This window comes from Pteropus medius, unplaced genomic scaffold (genome assembly GCF_902729225.1).
Source record: "Pteropus medius unplaced genomic scaffold, Ma_sr-lr_union100, whole genome shotgun sequence".
NCBI lineage: Eukaryota > Metazoa > Chordata > Mammalia > Chiroptera > Pteropodidae > Pteropus > Pteropus medius.
In genome coordinates this window covers 886310-908329 of record NW_024350922.1, presented here as the reverse complement: position 1 = coordinate 908329, position 22020 = coordinate 886310, and the positions used below count along the sequence as shown (strand labels likewise).

The window sequence follows — 22020 nt, the reverse complement described above, 5'->3', positions numbered from 1 at the left end:
GGACTTCGTCCAAGGGCTTGACCTTCCAAACGCCAGGCAGGGCGACAGGGCCCAGAAACCCCAGCCCCCCCAGGAGCCCCCTGACTTTGGTCTTGACCCCAGGCTGCTGCTGCTGAGCTGGATTCTGTGGCCTCCGGAGACGGCCGGCGGCTCTGCCGGCGCTTTCCGGGGACACGCGCATCCCTGCCAGCCGTGCACTAGGCCTGTCCTAGAACGGGAGAAAGGCGAGATGACATTGCTGGCTGACAGGCCGCGATGCTGTCCGGGCAGAGGCGGAGCGTGAAGGGTTGTAAGGGCGCACGCACGCTCACTGGTGCCGTGTGCCGGGCACAGACTTAATCATCTTATCGGAGTCGCCGTTTGTCTTCATCCCTGTAAGCCTGGTGGTTGTCGTGCAGGGTGACACCCCGCCCCCCACACACAGGGCTTGTGGGTTTGTGAGAAGCCCGACCCTCAGCTTCCTCGGCTGCCTCTTAGATTCACACCCGGAGGCTGCGCTTCAAGGAGTAAGAGCTGGGATTGTTTTCCGGGTCTCCAGAAGGGGCGGGGTCCCCAGGGCCGTAAACTCTGTCCTCCTTGCTTCCCGGAGGACGGGCTGGGCCTCCCTCCCCTCACGGCCCCTTATGGAAACAGCGTCCTAGACTCTGATTGCCTCACGAGTCACTCCCACGTCCTTAGGTGCCCTAGAAAGCCTCCCTAGATGTTGGTTTGGAGCTCTGAGAAGTGACGGGTGGCAGTCAACCCGGGCCTCACCCAGGACAGCCCGCCCCCCAGCTCTGGACAGAGGGGCCCCCACCCTCCCTCAGATAAGCCTGCCACCCGCACCACCCAGACAGCTGCAATCTGTGTTCGTAGGGGACACGCGGTTGCGAGTGACAGAAATCGGCCGTAAAGCAGCTCAGGAGAAGGCGGGGGACCCCTAGCGCACGCGTCCCAGCTGCGGGACGCCGAGCCGCCTGCAGGAGTCCGGGACGCATCCCCGTCTGGCTGGCTGTCGCCTCTGTCTCTCACCTTGGCCTCGTTTAACTGCCGCCCAGCTCGGAAGAGGCTGACCACTCCCTCAGTCCCGAGTCCGAAAACCCGGCCCAGCTCGGGTCAGGGGTCGACTCCGGGTCAAGCCACTCTGCCCAAGATGTGCAGAGGGGTGGGTTTCAAAAGAAGGGGCAGGGCACGCTGGGGGTACCCCACGCACGCCCACTGTTTAAAAACTGGGACGCATTCCGGCTTGGGCCTGCTCATCACCATGGTAACGGTGCCGCTGTTTTCCAACTGAGATGTTCCTTATCAAGTGCCCTGACCGCTGTCCCTTTTGGGGTCTGACGGTGTGGGGAACAGGCCCCTCGGTGTGGGTGGCCAGCTCGAGACCAGGCTCTCTCAGCTCCGACTGGCCGAAGGCGCTGTGTCTGTCTGCTGGGCACAGGCGCCTGTCCTGGAAACGCGTCCACAAGGGGAAGTCTGAGCCCCTGTCACTGCGATTGCACACTCCACATCGTCCTCGTTTCGATGTTTCGATGTCTCTGGCAACCGTGAGGCCAGGCCCGGGGCCCCGGACGCTGGAGATGGAGCGGCCCCAAGTGCAAGGTCACTCCCTAGCAGGCGCACGCTTGTACCGTGGAGCCTAAAAAGAGGTCACGGGTGTGGCGTGGGCTTGGTGGCCAATCGCGACAGGTTTCTCTTTAACGGCTCTCTGCTGATTTACTGAGGACTCTTCGTTATTTGTAGGGGAGAAAAGCAGCTTACGCGGGAAAGCATGTTCTCTTTGTTGCCTGACTGGGGGCCAGCAGGGGATGGGGGCGGTGACAGCAAATCGTTCCTGGGCGGTTTCCGTGTGTCAGACGCTCAATGTTCCCAGTGCTTTCACGTCCTGTACCTGTCGAAGCAGCCCTAGCATCCTCCCGTTTCGCAGGTCGGACAGGTAAACCTGTGTGCCCAGCAGGGCGGGGGGTAGGCCTGGGACCTGGGCTGCCAGTCTCCGGAGCTGGCACTGCCAACCGCCATGGACTTCGGAGCCACCGCAAAGGGACCACAGGGACAGCAACCAGGAAAGGGACACGTCCCCACGAGGAGGCCACGCCCACGAGGCTGAGCCCGCGGAGCCTGCTGATGGCCTGTGCACTTAGTCTGCCCGCTGCCGGGCACCACTGTCTTCCAGGTCATTGTCCAGCGGAGCCTGGCCGCCAAGAGCCTGTCCCACGCCAAGGCGGGCTCTCTGCTGGCGGCCTACCTGAAGGTGCTGCCGCTTTTCATGATGGTGTTCCCTGGGATGGTCAGCCGCGTGCTCTTCCCAGGTGAGGGCGGGTTCTTGGCGCGCTACGTGCAATGGCTCTAAGGGAGCGTGGCGGGGGCCCGTTCCCGGTGACCCCCGAGGTCGGCCCCCTGAAGTGTCATGCTGAGAATTTCTCCCATGCTCTGGTGTTTGAAGCCGGTGGTTTGGTGACTTTGGGCCAAAGGGACTCTTCTGTTCTTAACAAAAACCAGGGCTAGTCAAGCGTCTAGAGAATTTGCTTTAGCTTTAAAAACAGAACAGAAAAACTGTGGCCAGGGATGGCAGGCCACCGGGGGATTGGGCAGGGCTGGGGGCGGGGCTGTCACTGCGAGTCAGGGGGTGTCAGGGAGGGTGCCCCTTGCTTGCCCTCTGCCCCAGGGACTGTTCTCCCGCGGCCGCCGAGGCTGTCCTGAGGGGCGTGCCAGCAGAAGGCTGCCTGCCTTGTATCTTACCCCGTGCCATGTCACACAGAGATGGAGGGTGGGCAGCATGAAGCGCTAAGCCAGGCGGCCCAGGCGTTTTGTCTAAATAATTCAGGACAACGAGAATTCAGAAGGAAGGGGTCAGGAAGGGCAGCGGGGGAGCTGTCCGTGGTGCTGGACTCTGAGGTCAGCCGCCCTCCAGCCACCTGGGTAGGACGAGGGACCCAGAGCCACTGGCCCCACGCCCAGGGGAGGGGCACAGGCTTGGAAAAGCCCAGGTGACTGTAAGAGCTGGTTTCTGGGGTTCGTGGTGACTCCGGTGGCTCCTGGCAAGGCCTGGCATACAAACAAGGAACGCGGCTGAAAACGACCAGCGCTCACTGTTCCAGGGGCCGGTCCCCGGGGCGAGTCTGACAGGCGTGTGTGCTGCTCTCCGCTCTCTCTGGGCCCGAATCGTGGCTCTGCCGCCCACGAGCCGCGTGACCTCACTCTCTCTTCGCCTCCATCTTTGCAACTTGGCTGAGCCGACCGAGTTCTCTGTGACAAACACGACTTTCTGCCTCGAACGCTTTGTCGGCGCTACGTCTCCTGTCTTTCGTGGTGGGAGCCTGCGTTCCTGAATAAGAACTGGCAGCTGGCGACAGGCTGCAGGAGACCCTTGCTGCTCCTCGGGGACCTCGAGGACAGGGGCTTTTGGACAAGGGACAGAGCCCGTCCCGTCCACGTGAACATAAACAAGCCCTTTGCCCACCTGGGAGGCTCGCCAGCATCCTGGCCGTGGGACTGAGAACTTTCTCATCTCTCAAACGTCCTCGGCGGAGTCGTGAAAAGCCAGGAACTCTGAGCTTGCAAGAGGATTTTTTCAGCCTCGCTGGTTCTTCTCTGTAGTCCGGTCCCGGAGACCCGGGCTCAGGTCTGCCTCCGCCGTGGCCGCCCCTCTGGGGACTTCCCGCTGGACTGCAGAGTCCACGGGGGTGGGGGAGGGGTGCACGACGCATCTGCCACGTGGCCGGCGATGGCATTCTCTGCACCTCCAAGGGCTGCGTGTGTCCCTTCGGGGGATCGGGGGCGACGCCTGATGCTGGACGTGGTGCTCAGACCTCGGCGAGGTGTCCTGGCTGCGTCTGGGGTCCAGTCTCAGTGGGTGACGTGCCCTCGGCACTCCCACGTATCAGGCTCCGTGCTACGCTCTGGACGTGCCCCCCGGACGTGACCCCAGTCCACCCTTACTAGAATCCCAGGTGGCTGCCTCAATGTCACTGGTCGGAAACGGGACTTCAGAGGGCGGGTGAGACGTCAAGGTTTGTAATGTCTGGGCTCCCTTATGTCAGGAGCCGCGGGGTTACCTCCTGGCTGGCCTGTCCCCACCTGCTCACGTCCGGCATTTTCCCCCCAGACCAGGTGGCCTGCATAGTCCCGGAGATCTGCCAGGAGGTCTGCAGCAACCCGACCGGCTGCTCCAACATCGCGTACCCCAAACTCGTGCTGGAAATCCTGCCCACGGGTAACATCCCCGCCCCAGAACAGAGCCCTGGGAAGGGGGGCGCTGGCTGAGCCGTGTCCGAGGGGGGAGGCCAAGGGCTCTGGGGGAGGGGCTGAGCCCCAGAGCTGTCGGGGTGCTGGCCCAGCCCCGCTTCCTCCGAGTCAGGCCCTGGGGCGAAGGCGGGGGAGGCTGAAGCCCAGGTCCCCTCTGTCCCCAGGGCTCCGTGGCCTCATGATCGCCGTGATGATGGCCGCGCTCATGTCCTCGCTCACGTCCATCTTCAACAGCTCCAGCACCATCTTCACCATGGACCTATGGAAGCACGTCCGGCCGCGGGCCTCTGAGCAGGAGCTGATGATTGTGGGGCGGTAAGGCTCCCGGGGGCACCAGGGTGGGGCGGGGCTCGCTCTGATGCCAGGGGGAGGGGCTGAGCCACCGAGGCCACGCCCCTCTGATGGCAGACGAGTCGCTCCGTCGTTCAGATGCTCGGTGAACACCTACTGTGTGCCGGGCACTGAAAAGGACATGCTCGGGTGTGCCCTCGTGGGGCTCAAGAAGGATTAGCACCCCCAAAAGTGCCATGGTGGGGGAGTAGAGACCTGGGGCCTGCGGGCTGTCCCCAGCCTAGACCAGGACCAGGCGGTGAATAGGAGTCAGCCAGGCAAAGCGTGGGGTGCAGTGTCTGCAAGGCCCTCGCATCTGACAGGGACCAGGAGGGATCGGAACGGGCGACATGGCTTTTACGCAAAACACGTGCTGAGAAGCACGGTGACGGCTACGTCAGCCTTGGGTCACAGAACCGTGCTCAGCACGACATCTAATACGTGAACTGTGACAGAGTCGAACCGAAAACTCGTTCACGTCAAAAGCCACCACAGAAAACGAGGGGACAGGACACAGTTTGGGAGGGAACATCCACGAACCGTAATGCGATAAAGGACTTGTAGGACCACCTGGGAAACAGGACCGTCACCTGGGAATTCGCAGCGAGAGGCTACCACACACCCGCCAGGGCGGCCGCCATCAAAATGGCCCACGGCGGGAGGAGGGTCTGGAACCCTCACGCCACGCTGGGAAGGCAAACAGCTCAAAGGCTCCGAGCGGCCTGGCAGGTCCTTAAAGAGTGACACGTAAACCCGCCACGTGGCCCTGGGACTGCGACCCTAACACGTGTGTCGGTGCCAGGGCGGGGCGCGGGTGCTCGCAGTGGCCGGACGTGAGCGAGGGTGCAGCTCTTGGCAACAGTGAAGGCGTGAGATGCTGAGATGCGGTGCAGGCAGGCACCGCAGACACGCTGAGTGACAGGAGCCGGCTGCCCAAGGCCGTGCACCGTGTCCAGAAGGGTGAACCTACAGACGCGCGCAGACTTGGGCTCGTGGGGGCAGGGACGAGGACGGACTCCCCGTGGGCACGGGGACTTGCTGGGGTGATGGGCAGTCTGCACTTGCCTGCGGCGATGGCTGCACCACCACAGACGGTCGCCAAAGTTACTGGGCTGTGCCTTCAGGACGAGCGAGTCTTAGGGCAGGTCCCCCCCGCCCCAGTGAAGCCACTGAGAAGAGCGCCGAGGGCGGACGGCAGTGACGCTGGTCTCTCCCTGCCGGGCGCCAGGGTGTTCGTGCTGCTCCTGGTGCTGGTGTCCATCCTGTGGATCCCCGTGATCCAGGCCAGCCAGAGCGGCCAACTCTTCATCTACATCCAGGCCATCAGCTCTTACCTGCAGCCGCCCGTGGCCGTGGTCTTCATCATGGGGTGCTTCTGGAAGCGGACCAACGAAAAGGTAGCGTGGCCGCCCCAGGACAGGAGAGGAGGTGGCTGGAGGGGGAAGCCAAGGACGTCTTGCCTTGGGTGTCGCTGGGGCGGTGGGGTCGGGGGAGGGTGCTGCCCGGCCTTTGGGCAAAAAGCAACGGGGGTTTTATTTTGATGCCTTTTGTCGCGGAATGAGAAGTGAGTCGATTATAGGTAATCGAGTAATTGGATGTGCGAGATAAACAGAGAGGTGGCTCCAACCCTTCTAGAATCGCTGACCCTGGCGGGGACCGTCCCTGGGAAGATGAGCTCTTCGTGAGGGTTTGCTGAGGTCCCGGAGGCCTGGGCCGGCCACCCCATGGCCCTGGTGTCCCTCTGACGGCCTGCTCCGGCTTGCAGGGTGCCTTCGCGGGTCTGGTCCTGGGCCTCCTCCTGGGTGTGATTCGGATGATCCTGGACTTTGCCTACACGGAGCCGCAGTGCGGCCAGCCGGACAACCGCCCTGCCGTGGTGAAGGACATCCACTACCTCTACTTCGCCCTGATTCTGTCCGTGGTCACCCTGACCACCCTGTGTGCCGTGAGCTGGTTCACAGAGCCACCCTCCGAGGAGATGGTACGTTTGGGTTGGATGCCAGACCCACCGAGACCCTCGGCTTCGAGTGGCAGAAAAAGGACCCGGATGGGCTTGAGCGAAGAGGGTGGGCTGCTCCGAAAGCTGAAGTCCCGGTCGGCTGTCACGGACAGCTTGACTTCAGGATGCGGAAAGCCCCATCCCCACCCGCCCCTCACCCCTCTGCTCTGCTCGGGCCCCACGCAGGGCCGGCGGCTTCTGGGGACCTATCCTCATCAAGCACAAAAAAAGCACAGACATTTTTCCCAGCATTTCCAGCCAAGTCCCCGATTCCCACTGATGAAGTCAGCTCAAGACACACACTCACCCGTGAACCAGTCTGGTCCCCGTGGCCAGAGAGCCGGATGAGCTGGGTGGCTGACTGCTGGGCCGCACACCTCCGCAGGGCTAGGATTAAGCCCTGGGGGCTGGGCCGGGGAGGGGGAGGCCCCAACGTGGGTGTTAGGGTCGGGGTGTGGGTGGGGGAAGCGCTCACTGATTCTGAAGCTTGTGGAAGGCAGCAAGCTTGCGGCAGACAGGGACGGGAAGGCTGAGCCTGGGCTGGGCAGGGGATGAGGAGGGGAGGGCCACTGACCTCACCAGCTGTCTCTGCCCCCAGGTCAGTCGCCTGACCTGGTTCACTCGTCATGACCCCGTGGTCCGGAAGGAGCCTCCAGCAGCCCCCCTGCCTCCTGCCCTCTCTCAGAACGAGGCCAATGGCGACACCAACACCCAGCTGGAGGGTGTTGAGGAAAACGCAGACAAAACGCCCCGAGGTGAGCCGCCTCTCCCCTTGGTGACAGCGGTGACAGCGGTGACATGCATGTTTAAGGGCAATTTCTTCTATCAGATCACAAGCAGAGCGGGGGCAGAAGTGGGTGGGATTCTGGCACCCCTGACCCCAGAGTCCACGGGGAGTGGCTCCTCCCACAACAATGGTGGCAGACACTCGAGTGCTCGCTGAACCCCGCATCGCCGCTGTCTGACCGGCAGCCAGCAGGCAGGTTTAGGGTTGGCCCAGCTGCCGTTAAATGAAAGGTGAGTTAGGGGTTCTCAAACGGGGCGATTTCACACCGAGTCCCCGACGGCTGTCTCCTCTGAGAAAATGGGGAGAGCTGGCAACTGCGCGCCCCTGTCTCCACGGCCAACCTCGTCTGGCGTCCCTTAAGCCTTCAGTGGCCAAAGTCCCCACCAGCCCCTATTGTCTCCGTGACCCCGAGGCTATAGTTGTCAATTATCACACATGACCTTTAAAAAAAAATAGTTGTGGCTGTGAACCCATGTCAATCTCAAGCGGGGCCTCAAGGGTACAGCCCAAAGGCCACGTGCTTCCAGACCAGAGAAAGGGCGTGAGGGACGCGGTGACACGGCAAACGGAGTGGCTCCCCGAGGCCGGCCCCCTCCCTGCCTGGCTCCGTGGGCAGTGGGACCTGAGAATGATGACGAGCCCCAATGCCAACCTCCCAGCACCTTCCGGGAGAGACGCAGCAAGTGCTTCTCCCAGAGCGTGAAGCGCGCGGCTCCGGCCCTTTGCCTCTCGTCGCTGGGGACATGGCCCATCCCGTGACCTTGCCTGGGGCCCTCTGCAGGTGCTGAGAGCCCGAGACGATCCCGCGTGGTGACGGCCATCCTGTGGCTCTGCGGGATGGGGGGCTCGGGCTCGGGCTCGGGCCCAGCGGAGCCGGCGAGCAAAGAGGACGTTGTCCTGGTGTCCCTGGAGGAGAAGCCCCTGGTGCGAACATTCCTGAACCTCAACCTCGTCGTCTGCGCCTGCTGTGCCATGTTCCTCTGGGGCTACTTCGCCTAGCGAGGCCGAGCCCGGGGGTCCGAGTGCCGGTGACCGTGCCCCGCCGAATGAAGGGAAAAATAAACACGGCTTTGTTTACCACGAGGCTGACAGCGTGTTTCTGGGCCGTGTCCGACGTGACGACTAGCCTTGTCCTCTCACATGGGATCAGAGGCCAGGGGCTGCGGGAGGCCGAGAACAGTGACAGCTCCCGTCCCCCACGGGGGCCGACACAGGCCCTTTCCCACACGCCTCTGCCGGCCAAGGTCACAGCATCCTCACACCTCCCACACTGCCTGGGCCAGCACGGCGGCACACAGTGGGCCCGCGAGCATGGTCATGGCCACGAGCAGCCAACACGTAGGCTTGTGCCTCTGCTCCTCCCCGATCCGAACCACGCCGCCTTCTTCTGGCTAACACCTCTTCTAGCCCCAGCTTAAGATCACTGCCTCCAGGAAGCCTTCTCAGATTGCCCCACCTCCATCATTACATGTATCTACAAAGCAGGTCTCACACTTCCTCTCGATTGCTTAACTGTCTTCCTGTACGGAGCAGAATCCTAGGGACGGGATGCGCCGCTCACGCTAGCGTGGTACCTGGCGAATAGATAAACAGACGACCCTAAAACGCACCTCGCCTAGCTCCTTATCACAGGTGCACACGCCCCGCTCCCCACCTGCGACCAAGGGCGCCCACTGTGCCCACGCCAGGTAAGCTCCTTGAGATCCATGCTTGTGGAGGGGCCTGAGCGTCCCCTGGCCTTGGGAGCTGTGTGACTCCAAGCCCTCCTGCCCACTCGGCCTCTAGGCTACCCTGTGGCCAGCCCTCACCTCGAGGCAGGGTCCACATGATCGCCAGGCCATGCCAACGCTGCCTCCCGGCTGAGGAAGAGTCAAGTGTCCTGCCTCCGCCCCCGCCTGTGCCGCCACCTCCCGCAGACCTTCTGCTGCCAGCCTGGCCCCTTCCGGTCCATTTTCTGCTGTTTTCAATGCCCCATTTTTAACCCCCTCCTGAGCATGAGCTCGGGCGTGGGGGGCTCCCTGGAGAGGGGGCTCGGCACTGAAGGGCAGTGTTGCGGACCCCTCTGCTTTCTCTGCAGCTCTGGGAGGTGGGGCAGGCCGAGGACAATCACACATGGAGAGTGAAGGGGGAAGGGTGAGCCGAACAAATACGAATTTGCGACCTGGGGAAAATGGGGTGCATGGGGTGCAGGTGCACATTTTAAATGCAGTTAATAAGATTGGGAGCATTTTGGGGCCAGAGAACTTTAAGAAAACGGGATTCAAGTTAATCTGCCGTGGAGGCAGGTACAGGGTCTGCTGAGCAAGGCACAGGTCACTTGTGTCCAGCAAGTGACTCTATCAGTGGGACGGCTTAGGGCAGCCACACGGGTGGCCGGTCCCGCTCTGTTCCCAAGGCTGGACCACTGACTCTGGGCCGCGGGGAGAGTCGCCCAGTCTGCCCACCTCGCTTTGCTCTGGCCCCCCACCCTTCCCTAGTACCTCGGTCCTGAGAAGGGAGCGCCTGCTTCGGCTGGAACACAGAATGCCCGCGGGAAGTCACGGCTTCTGACACCCTGACGAGGCCGAGGCCCATGGGGCTGAGTCCGGGCCCCGAGTCTGAGTGTCTGCAGGTGGACAAGAAAGGCTGTCACGATGGGGAAGAGCAGAGGAAAGGCCTTATCCAGGGAGCAAGGGGTCAGGGGACAGGGAGTTCGACAGGGCACTTGGTGGCTGGCGCCGCTGCTGTGGCCCTCTCCACTTTCCTGCATCTTCCGTCAGACCCGCAGGTGTCCCCTGGGCTGAGTGACCGCACACGCACACGCACGCACACGCACACACACGCACACTAACACAGTGTGCCTCCAGGAACGATGACATTTTCATATAAACCACAGAATATATTTAATTTGAATTAAACATGAAACTAAAATAATGTTCGGTCTGTATCAAGTAGCAATTACATTGTTCAAAAAAAAAAAGAACAGTACATTTCTACATTCCGGCAATCCAACAAGGCACGAGTCCCATCCAGTTTGCTGAGGTGACAGATCCAGCGGTCACCTGTGAGGACGCGGATGAGGATGCGGGTCCAGGCGGCAGGCGGCCGGCGGCTTGCATTAAATAGACGGAGGCCACGCTCGCTCACCCGAGCCGCTGTCCGTGCCGCCTGCGCACGGTGGCGACAGCTGCCCGCGCACCGCGTGCCTTGGCGGCAGCCCGTCCACCCTCGGCGTGCGTTTTTTTTGGTGTGACGGCTTCCCCAGGTAAAGAAAGCCGGCTTCTCCACGACACGGGTCATTCGGCCTCAGGCGCCAGCCTCCGCCGTCTCGTGGGTCACCCGCGGCCGGGCCTCCCCTTCCGGCCACTGACGGCTGCTCGGGATCTGGTGTGCAGAGACCGAGGTCGTCCTGACCGAGGACGCCGGGGTGGACGGGGGCGCGGCTGGGCGGCGGCTTCCTCACAGGGCGGTGCTCTCCGTGCCGTTGTCCGAGTCCAGCAGAAGGTGGCCAGGCAGGTCTCTGCTTGCCGCGTCGGGGTGCATTTCAGGAAAGACACTGCGGGGTGGCTCCGTCCCCTTAGGACTAGCGTCTGGGCAGAAACAGAGACGTGGGATCAATGCACGGTCACGCGTGAGGCCACCCGAGAGGGCAGAGGGGAGCCGGGGAGGGGAGCGGGGCGTCTCGGTCAGCCATGCACACACGTCCCCTGCCAGAGGCGCCGACAGCCCTCAGAAGTCCAGTCAAGCCTGAGCCGGCGGGGGCTCCCGCGGGGCAGAGCCCGCCCGCTGCCCTGCGGGTCCCGTGGGCCCGGGGCTGTCCTCGGAGGCCGACCCTCGCGGACACGCTCACGCCGACGGGGAAAGGAAACCGCTCCTGCCCCCGCCTCGGACGGCACCCGGCCGCAGGAAGAGGGGCTGCCTCGCTTCCCCTCAGCCCCGGCGCGCGTGACAGCGGGGCCCGGTCACTCGGGGCGCCGTGTCCTGTGCACAGCCGCGGTTAGCAGCACCCTGCCCTACACTCGCGGCACGCCCTCTTCCCCACGAGGACGACCGAGGTGTCTCCGGACACCGCCGAAGGTCGCAGGGCGCAGCGACCCCTGCCGACGGCCACTGATGCGGACCGCCCAGTCCGCAAATGTCAGTCTCCCTGTCCATCCAGCCTCGTCCTGCTGGGGAACTTCTCCAGCAAACGGCCAGCACGCGCCTGTGAGGCCTCGGCCCCCTCCCAGCCCCCTCGGGAATGAGCGCCCGCTGGGCACCTGCCACCCCGAGGTGCTGTCCCGGCTGTGCAGACACAGCCCCGATGGCGCCTGTGGGCCCATGGGGGACGGGCCCCCTCAGGACAGAGGGAGCTGCTCCTCCAGCAGGCGCGGGGCCCGGCAGGGGCCGAGAGCAGGGGGAACGAGGCGGCAGGCAGGGGTGCTGGGAGCCCCCGTTGTGCTCACGACCGCGTTTTGTCCTTGCGTGGGGCTGGCCAGCGCAGGCGCACTCTGGGGGACTCCCGCTGGGGCCTGGCCCTGCGCTCTGGACAGCGAGATCCGTGTCCTTCCTGGGGTACCCCATTCCTCGGGACGGCCCCTGGGACAGCAGACCCGCCCCTTGAGGGTTCCACGCCCACAACTCGGAGAAATGTCTACATCCGAGGGGGTGCCAAGGAGGCTTCCGGCGCTGAGCGCCACCTCAGACGATGTGGGCCTCGCGATGGTCGTGGGACCGACTGAGCTACGCGGGACGCACGGCCGTCGGGGGGATACACGGCCGTGGGGTGGGGAGTGACGGCGGTTGGGGTGGGGGACGCACGGCTGTCGGGGGTGGGCGGGTGCACAGGGCACAGGGCATCGTGGTGTGCCCCCGGCAGAGCGCATGGCGACAGGCAGGGCTGTGTCCGTTCTGCTCACAGCATCTAGGGAGGTGCCTGGTTCACAGCAGATGCTTGCAAGCTTTGGGGCTGGCCAGCTGGATGGACAAACGGGTGGCTGGGGGGCTAGAGCCTCAACTAGCCCGACCGTCTTTCTGATCCTTCCTACGGTCGAGTCTTGGGGATGACGCTGGCACAAGAACCCACACAAGTGCCACCCCTTTTCTCTGAGCCAACCAGACAAAGACGGGGGACGGGACGGCCATGCCCGGTAGGACGATGACACAAGGGAGTGTCCCTCTGGTCAGGTCCCTGCTTGCCGATACCAGAGTTCATGTGGCACCTGTCAGCCCACATGTCTTCAGAGGACAAACCTATTTTTTTTTTTAATCATGAATAAGTAAGTAATCTCTGGGTATTTTCTGAATGTCTATTGCTATTTATGAGGAACACACATCACTTCCACAATCAGAAATCCCTTTGTTCTGGACTCCAGAGTCTGGCCTCCTCCCCCGGCGGAGTCTGTGTCCCCAGGTGAGGGCCCTGAGGGGACGGACAGCAACTGAGGAGACGATGGGCGGAGTCTTAAACTGTCTGGTTCATTTCCGTCAGAAGGAGAAAAAGGCTGTTTCCCAAATATTCCTGCAGAAACCCTTGTTTTTTCAAACACCTCTAAAACTTCCTGGCTGTGAGTTTACAGAAGATCATTTTGCATCACGTGCATTTCGAGAAGGGCAGCTCCTTGAGCCCAGGCTGCCTGGGGCTGTCACAGTCAAAACCAAAAACAGAAACAGGAAGAGAGGCCGGGGCAGCAGCCTCGGGAAATGGGACCAGCCTATGACCTCGGGCAATGGGACCAGCCCACCACCAACCTGGCCCGGGACAAAAGTGACCAGGCTCCACCCTTTCCTTTCCCTATCTCTACCCAGGAGGTGGGCCACAGATTCACGTCACCCCACAATTCTCAACATATGCTTAGGTCGTACACCTACTCCTCAAAATCCCACAGTTCTTCCGATGGCCACTATGACAGGTAAGGGAGCCAAATCTGTCCTTGAAGTTAAGTGTTCAGGGGACGATGGCATCCAGCCCACCTGTCTTCCTGGAGCTGGGGTCTGAAGGAGTGACGTCAGCTCTCGAGGAGAGAGCTGGGAGAGGCTCGCTAGCCCACGGCAGGCTTTGGGCCGGCTTTGCATTATTTCATCAAAGAAAAGATTCTGTTCAGGTCCCACTGGCTGTTTACTGTGACGTGATTCTGACAGCTACTTACTAAAAATAACCTGCAAGCAGAAGCCACTTAAACGACCACCTATGAGCATGAATGCACCTGCTTAATGAAACGTCACGCGGTCCCCGGGGAGACAGCCATAAAAACCACGTTCCGACGCGGGAAAGGGCACCTGACGGCACGTGAAGCGAGACGCGCGAGGCCTGCACACGCCAAGGATGGCGGCCCCCGCCCTTCACGGACAGGAGGGGGCGCGGCTCCGACTGCGGACGGACACGCTCGCCGCCCCGAGTCCCCCGTTCGCTGTGCCGCCTGTGCTCGGTTTTCAACCGCATCGCGACACACGAAGTGTTTACCTACAGACGGAGAACACCGAGAGCCAGCCAGCCCCGTGTCCGCTTCTAGTGACCGCCACGGGTGGCTCGTCCGAGCACGGCTCAGTGGGTGGCGGCTCGGGGCCCCCGGGCTTCCAGGCGAGCCTGTCATCTCAGCCTGCCAAGCGCTGCACCAGCACCAAACGCACGCACGGGCTCCAGACACGCTGACACGCGACTGGGACACGTGACCGAGACGGTCTATATTCTGCAGATGAAGGTGATGCTAAACAGCTACCGTGTCTCTGGACCCGCCGGACACATGCTAAGAACCGTAAGGGGCTTCTCCTGCTTTACCCGATGTGCCCCCTTCAGCGATAACCCTCACGAGCGTCACCAGGTCACAGGCAGGTCCCACTCGGGGCGTGTCCTCCCTACCACACCCTGGCCTGCCCAGGTAGGGAAGAAGGGAAGGGAAAGGGGACGAAGGCCAGCCCTGCGACCACCTGTCGCACATCTGTGCACGCGGTTAGTACTGGCAGCAAGCGTGAACACACGAAGCCCGGCTCCGTGAGCGCATGCGGTTAGTGGGGTGCGAGCAGGCGGCGTCACCGACGGTGAGTGACAGGCGTTAGTGCACACGTGATCACAGAGCAGCCACGCGCTTCGGCCAATCAGGGGCCTTTTCCTTACCACCGCATACTCCAATTTCAGTCCTGACTGATTATGGCAGGTCATACATCTAAATCGTTTGATAAAATGTTTAAATTAGAACACTCTGTGCTAAAATCTGTTACTTTAAAGATAGCAAGACGTTTAAGCTAACATCTCCAGCTTTTCAGAGTGACGACGGAGAGACTCAAGACGCCGGCAGAGGCCTCTGTGTCACCGCCGACCCTGGCTGGCAGCAGCGGCCTGAGCCTCCCTAGTGCCCGGCCCCACGCCGGCTCCGGAGGTGAGGTGCTCTACACGGACCACCTGTTTTCGAGGATCCGTCTGTGTGAACGTGTAAGTATTTAGCTCACGTCCTAAGGGAAAGTGTTTTTACTATAAATTTTCCCTGTCTGACCACCGTATAGTACAGAGCTTCATTAGTGTTGAAGCAGATCGATAAAATCACCTTCTGGAATAAACACACCCCAGGTAACCACGGCATTAAAAAACAGACAATTCTGGTTCGTAATCTGCCGTCCCAGTAGAAGGAAAGGTCTGGGAACGAGATGTGTCACAGATACTGAAGTGTCCGAAGGCTCAGCCTGAATTAGGGCTCAGCCGCTTCCCTCCGTGGGTGGCCCCGCACCTCGCAGGGCAGCCCCAGACTTCTGGCTCATCTCCAGGGCGTCGGGGAGGTGGGCCCCCGCGGGTCCTGCCCCCGCGGGTCCTGCCCCCGCGTCTCAGAGGCTGCATTCCTGTCTCCCCTTCGGTTTCGAGGTCCGGCTGGGACCCACGCTGTGAGCACTGGCTGAGCAGCCACTAGAGGCCTGAGGCTGGCCCCAGAGGCCGGACGCCTGCTGAGGGCGTGCCGCCACCCAAACGTGGGCCGCCACCCAAACGTGGGCCGAGGGCAGGGCGCAGGTGAGCCTCCCAGCGCCTCTTGAAAAAGCTCATGGGTGGAAGAAGCAAAGGTAAGCGGACCAGGCTGCGGAGGGTTCAGTGTGGGATCTCTGGGGGGAAACTTCTTTTCTTGGTCTCGAGAAGTTAAGAAGCTGCATGCAGTTAACTTGCATTTGAAGTATAAAATTAAATTTTATAAAATTAAAAATTAAAGCTCAGGACAAAAAGTTTCCATGCTGACTGATCCTCCGGTTGAGTGACGAGCCGATCAATGACAGGCAAACGACACGGAGAAGAGGAGACACTCGCGAGAGGTTGGCCAAAAGGACCCAGGCTGCTGAGTACCCCGTCTGAGCGGCCGTCAACCCACTGACCTCGACCTCTCGAATTTGGGGCGCTGCCGCTCGGAGTGCTTCCGAGCAAAACTCCAGTGACGCCTACATGCGGCAGAGCAGTGACACAGGGTCGCCCGGCTGCGCCTGAGCACAGACTCAGAAGCACGCGGGCAGAGCACGCCAAGCAGCAGCGTGTGGCACACGGAGCGAGCGGCTCGGGCTACAGACCTTAGTCCTGGACAACGTCCCCCGCTGTGGGGGCGCTAGGGGAGTCGTCTAGTGGGAAACAAACAAAAACAAACCAATGTAGATTTTTCTAAAAACGACAGCGGAGCTGTCATCAGAAAAAAGTTAACCACTTACAGCACGTGCAAATTACCCACAACTTTCCTGGAAAAACAAGTTATCAAAAGGTAGAGCAGCTGTTTCACCCCTCATCAGGGGTCCCAGTGGGGTCCCAGCGGGGTGCCCAGCCCACTTTCAGCTGAGGAGTCCCCCGGTAAGGGCGGGGAGCTCAGCCGTAGACTTCCGCGTCTCTAAAAATAGCTCCACCGAGAAAAATCCATTCATCCCACCTCAAATAGCAAATTAAAGCACGTCGGATGGAAGTTTTAATACGACAGTGGACGAAGACGGTCGCGTTTTCAATGGCTCGTGAAACACGCCCCTGAGGGGGCCCCCCAAGACCCTGTTCTCCGAGGCGAACCCCGAGCCTCCGTCACCGCCCAGGGCTTTGACAGGTCGCCCCGGAGCTCCGCGCGCTCGGGGCGTTTCCGCTCTCAGAATCTTAGAAGGAAAACGAGCGTTGTCATGTGGGGTTCACTAAGCAGCGCGTTCCCCGCTGGGGCCGTGGGTCGCCGTCTGCCCGGTGCGGCCGCGCGGGGGTCGGCGGGGGCCGTTCGGGGACACGGGCAGGGCGGCGACTCACCTGTCACAATCCGGGAGCCGGTGGGTGCGGCACCGAGGCCGCCCTCCCCGGGGTGTGTGCCAGGGGGCTGGGGCGGCGGCGGCACGTTGGGCCGGTTCCTGGGCTTCGGCACGGGCCTGGGCCGCGGCAAGGTGCCAGTGTGCTCGGCTTGGGCCCCCGGCGGCCCGGGGCTCTGCTTGCCGGGGGGCGGCGTGCCAGGGGGCGTCGGCGTGCGTGGCGGGCTGTGTGTGGGCGGCTGCGGCGGCGGGTGGCTGGGCGCCTGCAGCGGGGCCTGGCTGCTGGACGCCCGGCGGGGCGCGGGCGGCTGTGTGGGGCCGGGCGCCGGGCCCGGGTGCCGGGCGGGCGGCGAAGGGCTCCCAGGTGCCGGCCGCGGCGACGTGCCGGCGGCATGCTGTGCTGCTCCTGGCGAACTCTGGCCCCCAGGGTGGCCGGGCGGCGGGTGTCCTGGCTTCGGGGGTGCCGGGGCAGGCTTCTTCACGGCTGCAGAAAGGGGAGGCCACGCTCGTGTCACCAGCCCAACGTGGCCGGTGGCTCCGCGCCTCCCGCCTCCCCAGCCCCAGCCCACTCTAACTAGCAGAAAAACGTCTACAAAGGCAAAGCGAGGGAAGGTCTTCGACACGGCTGTCCAGGGCTCCCCACACTGCCAAGGCCACGACAACACAGGAGAGACTGAGTGAGGACCTGCAGTGACCCAGGAGACAGGACACGGGGACACAGGGCGCCCGCACGCAGTGGCGCCCCGTGAGCCTGGACAGGAGGCGGCCATCAGTGCACCTCCCAACACAACGGGGACCTTGGGCACCAGCAAGACCGTGCCGGCTCCCAGCCGCGACAAAGCCACCCAGGGCACGGAAAGGGTGACAGGAAGAGTGACGGGAAGGGAAGCTGGCAGTGTCTCTGCGACGTTCCTGTCCTCGAACGTTACGGAATAAGTCGATTCTAGAAAAGGACATGGCTTGGGGCCTTTACGGACCCGCCGTCTTAAAGCTCTAGGAGAGCAGCAGCCGACACGGCCACCAGCCCGCAGGCCGCTCCAAGCTCCTCCCTCCCCCGCCCACCCCGGGCGGCCCAGGCACGCAGGGGACACGCGGAGAAGCGGGGACAGCTCAGGGGTGACCCTGGGCGTGGCTGGTCTGCCCATGTGCCCCCAGCCCTAAGCCCTCCTCCTAGAGGGCTTCATTTTTTATTTTAATAATAGGTTCTACCAATTTCAGAATCATATGAGCTACAAGGTACATTCTAGATACAAGTACAAATAAATCTGGGAGATGGCCTTAGAATCACCTGTCTAAGGACCCCTCGAGGACACTGCTCCGTTCCCTAGACCAGCTGAGCTCAGCGTCCCTGAGCGGGGGGGACTTGGCCCCACGGAGGGCGGAATGGGAACCGTGAACTGTGAGTGACTTCGGCATTTCTCAAATTCTGCAGAGGCTGCACCAGCGGCCCCCGAGGGAGGACCGGCACCGGCACCGGCACCGGAGCGGGCCCCACGTCAAGGTCTCACAGTCGGCTGGGAGCTCCCGGCAAGCCAGGCCCCAAGGGGCCAAGGGCTGGCAAGGTGCCTGCTAGTGAGTGGCGGGCGGAGGTCACGCCCAGGCCCTGAGGACTCTGTGGACTCCTTCCCCTTCCTCGCTCCTGCAGTGCCTGGCTCTGGAACACACGGGCACAAGACCCGCCCGGCCCCGCCGGCCTGCAACTTTTGACCTTGGAACTCGGAGGCCCGCTCCCCACGGAAACCACCGACCGGCAACGAAGGGAGGAATCTGGAATGCGAGCCGTACTCTGCTTACCAGAAGAGACTTAAAAAGAAACCTTCATGCTTTCCCTCCCTTCCAAGCAACCTCGGCTGTAAAGCACACGGGCAGGACCGTTCCTGACATCTGACTGTGAGCAGCGTGGCACGGCCAGGGGGCCGAGTCCCACGTGGAGGCCGGGCTTGCAGACAGGCAGGCCTCAGATCACCCGGAAGGGGCCGGGAGGCTGGGGGAGGGGCGGAAAAGATCAAACCCACCCTGCGAGGCAGCCTGAGGCCTGGGACTGCAGGAAGCAGGAAGCAGGATGCAGGAAAGACTCGCAAGGTGGCTGTGGAGGAGAGCCAATCTGTGAGCGGGGTTAGACCCGGGATCCAGGTAGAGAAGACACAATTTCCACCAGAAAAGAAAAGAGAAAAGGAAATGCCACGTGAAGAAGCGGCCCAGAAGGCTGGGGAGAGGAGGTGCTGAGTGCGGGAGCTCTGGAGGGCGGGGAGGGGAGCGCCCCGGGCCGGGGGCGCCCGTGGGGGAGGGGGAGCTCGGCAGGGGCCTGGCCAGGTCAGGCGGCCGTGGGGGGCGCGGTCCGCGTGGAAGCCACTGCGAGTTCCAGCCACAGGCTCACGTTGTCTGCTGTGCCCTAAGCCAGTCCCTGGCCCTGGGTGGGGGCCGCAGGGGCAGGATGGGGACGGCCCGGACCATATGCTAGTCAGGGCCCAGAAAGCCAGCCCCGGGCCAGGTGGCACAGCGGCGCCTGGAGCCCAGAGCCCGGCCAGGGCAGAGGCCGTGGCCATCCTGGGACAGAGCGAGGGCTGGAAACCCCGGGTCTCTGAAAACGGGGGACGCCGCTGGAGAGGTGACGTGCTGCGTCAGGCTCCGTGGCTTAAACGCAGTTTTCAGGGGACGCGTTTCTGCGCCCTTGCCTTACCCAGCCCTCTCGCTGAGGACTCGTTTCTGCTTGCTGCTTTGCGACATGGGGGCAGCTCACAGGAGGCCTGGCGACCGCCCCGCGCCCCCCGCCCCCCGTGGTCACTCACCTCGGCGAAGGGTGTGAGGGCTGGACCCCGCAGAGCCGTGAGCCGGGCTGGCGGTCAGCTGGTGGGAGCTGGCGGGTGGCTGCGCCTGGTTCGGGCCGCCGGCCGCCAGACCGCCGTTCCTGCCGATTGTGGGTGCGGCTGCAGGGTCCTTGGGTTTAGGGGGGCTGGAAGGGGGAGGGGTCGAGTCAGGACGCCGGCGTGCCAGCCAAAGGCCCAGGCACACCGGGACACATGTGCCGGCAGCCACAGTTCTCACCCGCTCAAGCGAGGAGATGACCTGCAGCTTTAAATAGTCCACACCGGGCTACATATCCCACATACGACAAGACAAGGGTCCTCAACCCCTGGGCTATGGACCGGTCCCAGTCCTGCCTGGCCTGTCAGGAACCGGGCCGCACAGCAGGAGGTGAGGGGGGGATGAGCCAGCGAAGCTTCATCTGCGTTTGCTGCCTCGGCCTCACCTCAGGTCATCGGGCATTAGATGCTCTAGGAGCCCCGGTCCCTGGTGCCACAAAGGTTGGGACCGCTGACGTACGAGACTCACTGCATCAGACAGTCTTCCAATTGCTCTGCCACTCAATTATCACGAGAGACATGTCACAGCAACCAACAGGAAACTTCAAGTTCTAGTGTGCTTGTGCCTCGACTCACAGTATTAAAACACCTGAAGGAGCTTCTGGGCTTCAAAATAACGTGCTTTTGGCATATACAAAAGCGAAAGCTACGGTGAAACACTGATTCTCTGAATTATTCAGGGCTCGGCCAGTGTCAGTGCTGCAGGCTTGAGAGGAGAAACCGAGACCCTTAAGGGCCGATCGCAGTCCCGAGCTGGCCAGCAGCAGGGAGCGGTCACCACCCAGGCACTCTGCCTCCAGGCCCAGAGCTGCTTTTCACAGGGAACCCGACAGCTACCGTTCCTCAAGGTCGCCGAAGGGCGAACACCGTTCCTGAAACGTACACAGAAGCCTCCGCAGAGCGTAAGCGCCGAGGGGCGGACGGATGATGACGTTCTATTTGTCTGTCTGCAGGGAAGACTTGTTTTTATCGTAAACGATATACTTAGCCCTGGTTAAACCAGTGGAATGCTACAGCTACGTGGAAATGTGTGAGTTCACCAACGCTCTTCTCAAATGCAAAAAATTTAAAGCAAACACACATAAGAGAAACAGCAGTTGCTGAGAAGCCAACACAGAGCTCACGGTGAGCACATGAAGCCCCAGGAGAAAACTGGGAAAAAGGAAAGCCAACGACAAAAGAAGCAGCTCTAAGAAGTTTGAAGCCTTCATTATTTTTAACCAAAAAGTGAACTTCCCCACATTACGTAAGGAAAAAGGAATTCAGGAATGCACAAAGCTCTCGGAGTCCGGCTCTGAGGATTTAAGAGATTCTTATCACGTAAGCAGCTTTGCACACCACGAGGCCCCCGTCTCCCCCCAGGGGAGGTAAAGATGGTCCCCCGAGGCACGCGCATCTCCGTGCGCAGGGAAAGCTGTGGACAGACAGGCCGTCCTTGTCTCACGCACTTATTTCTCCCCCTAAGTGATCGCTCGGCGCTCAGAGGCCGCCTCAGACGCCACCGCGAGTGGCCTCGGCGGCTCCGCTGCCTGGGTCGTGGCCGAGAGCTGAAACCAGGCAGATCAGATCGAACCCTCAAGCTCAGAGGTTCAAAGGCCCTTCTCCTTGGAGTCGCTAACCCTAGCCCACTCCAGGCGGCTGATCAGAAGGGTAAGCAACAGAGAAGCCTTTCAAGGAAATCTGTCATGTTTTGTACCTTGTGCTCGTGCACCGACTCCCCTACGAGGCTGAAAGCTAGGGAGCTGCGGGGGGCAGGGGGCGCCCTTTAGTCACCAAGTGCCCAGCATCAAGATTCAAGGCACCTGTCACTGCTCACAGTGCTCAATTATTCAGTAAACTGACTGGACAGATGGGTGGGTGGGTGAGTGGGTGGATGGGAGGATGGGAAGATGGATGGATGGGTTTGCAGGTGGATGGATGGATGCACGAGTAGGTGGATGGGTGGGTGGGTGACTGAATGAATGCCCGGCATACTTTCACCCAACTAACTTGCTACATTCAAACGTTTACTAGCTGGCAACTAGATGGCAACAGCAAACAGTACGTGGACGCTGAGCACACACCGAACAGGGAGACGAGGCTCACGGCACTGCTAGACACCTTCCGGCTTCCGGCTTCCACAGAGAGCAGCAGAGTAAAGAATGCAAACAGACGTGCATCCTTCCGAAACCAGGGAAGGAAGCCAGCGATCTGCAGTCTTCCCCTACCCATAGCCCACCGGAGGGTGGAGGCAAATGTGGTTCACTGCATGCTGGGTGTGTCTGGGGCAGGGACGCTGTGCCCTCAGGCCAGCCCCCACAGGAAGGCTGGGGCGCCCAGCACCCACTGCCGGCAGAAGCCAGCCTCCTTACCTGCTGTCGCCCAGGCTCGGGCCCTGCTCCAGCGTGCCCGCAGACGACAGGACAGGCCCACCCCCTGTGCTGCTCTCAGCTTTAGAGCTCTGGGGAGGGGGCTCTGGGCCGGCTGGAGCCGAGGTGCCGCCGTCTGCGGGCGGGAGTGGCGGCTGGGAAGCAGGCGATGTGTGCTTCCTACTTAGGGCGCCACCCCGCCGGTAGGCCTGGAAGTCCGTAAGCTTCACACCAAAGCTACAGAGAGAAGAGACAGTCAGCATGCCATGCGAGCCA

At 62.0% G+C, this 22020-nt stretch overlaps 2 protein-coding genes across 2 annotated transcripts in view; one reads left to right on the top strand and one right to left on the bottom strand.

Moving 5' to 3' along the window:
- Positions 1–8382, top strand: part of SLC5A11 (solute carrier family 5 member 11) — a 22396-nt gene extending 14014 nt beyond the window's left edge. Inside the window, exons 8-14 of the mRNA XM_039840187.1 lie at positions 2153–2288; positions 4085–4192; positions 4389–4539; positions 5783–5951; positions 6320–6535; positions 7152–7308; positions 8122–8382. Coding sequence (XP_039696121.1) covers positions 2153–2288; positions 4085–4192; positions 4389–4539; positions 5783–5951; positions 6320–6535; positions 7152–7308; positions 8122–8339 — 1155 coding nt within the window. The 3' untranslated portion in view covers positions 8340–8382. The remainder of the gene's footprint in view (positions 1–2152; positions 2289–4084; positions 4193–4388; positions 4540–5782; positions 5952–6319; positions 6536–7151; positions 7309–8121) is intronic.
- Positions 8383–10461: 2079 nt separating this feature from the next.
- The window catches only part of ARHGAP17 (Rho GTPase activating protein 17), a 54910-nt gene continuing 43351 nt past the window's right edge, over positions 10462–22020 (bottom strand). The window contains exons 19-22 of the mRNA XM_039840168.1: positions 21748–21981; positions 19322–19485; positions 16537–17016; positions 10462–10909 (exon numbers count right to left, since the gene is read on the bottom strand). Of these exons, the coding sequence (XP_039696102.1) occupies positions 10779–10909; positions 16537–17016; positions 19322–19485; positions 21748–21981 (1009 nt within the window). The 3' untranslated portion in view covers positions 10462–10778. The remainder of the gene's footprint in view (positions 10910–16536; positions 17017–19321; positions 19486–21747; positions 21982–22020) is intronic.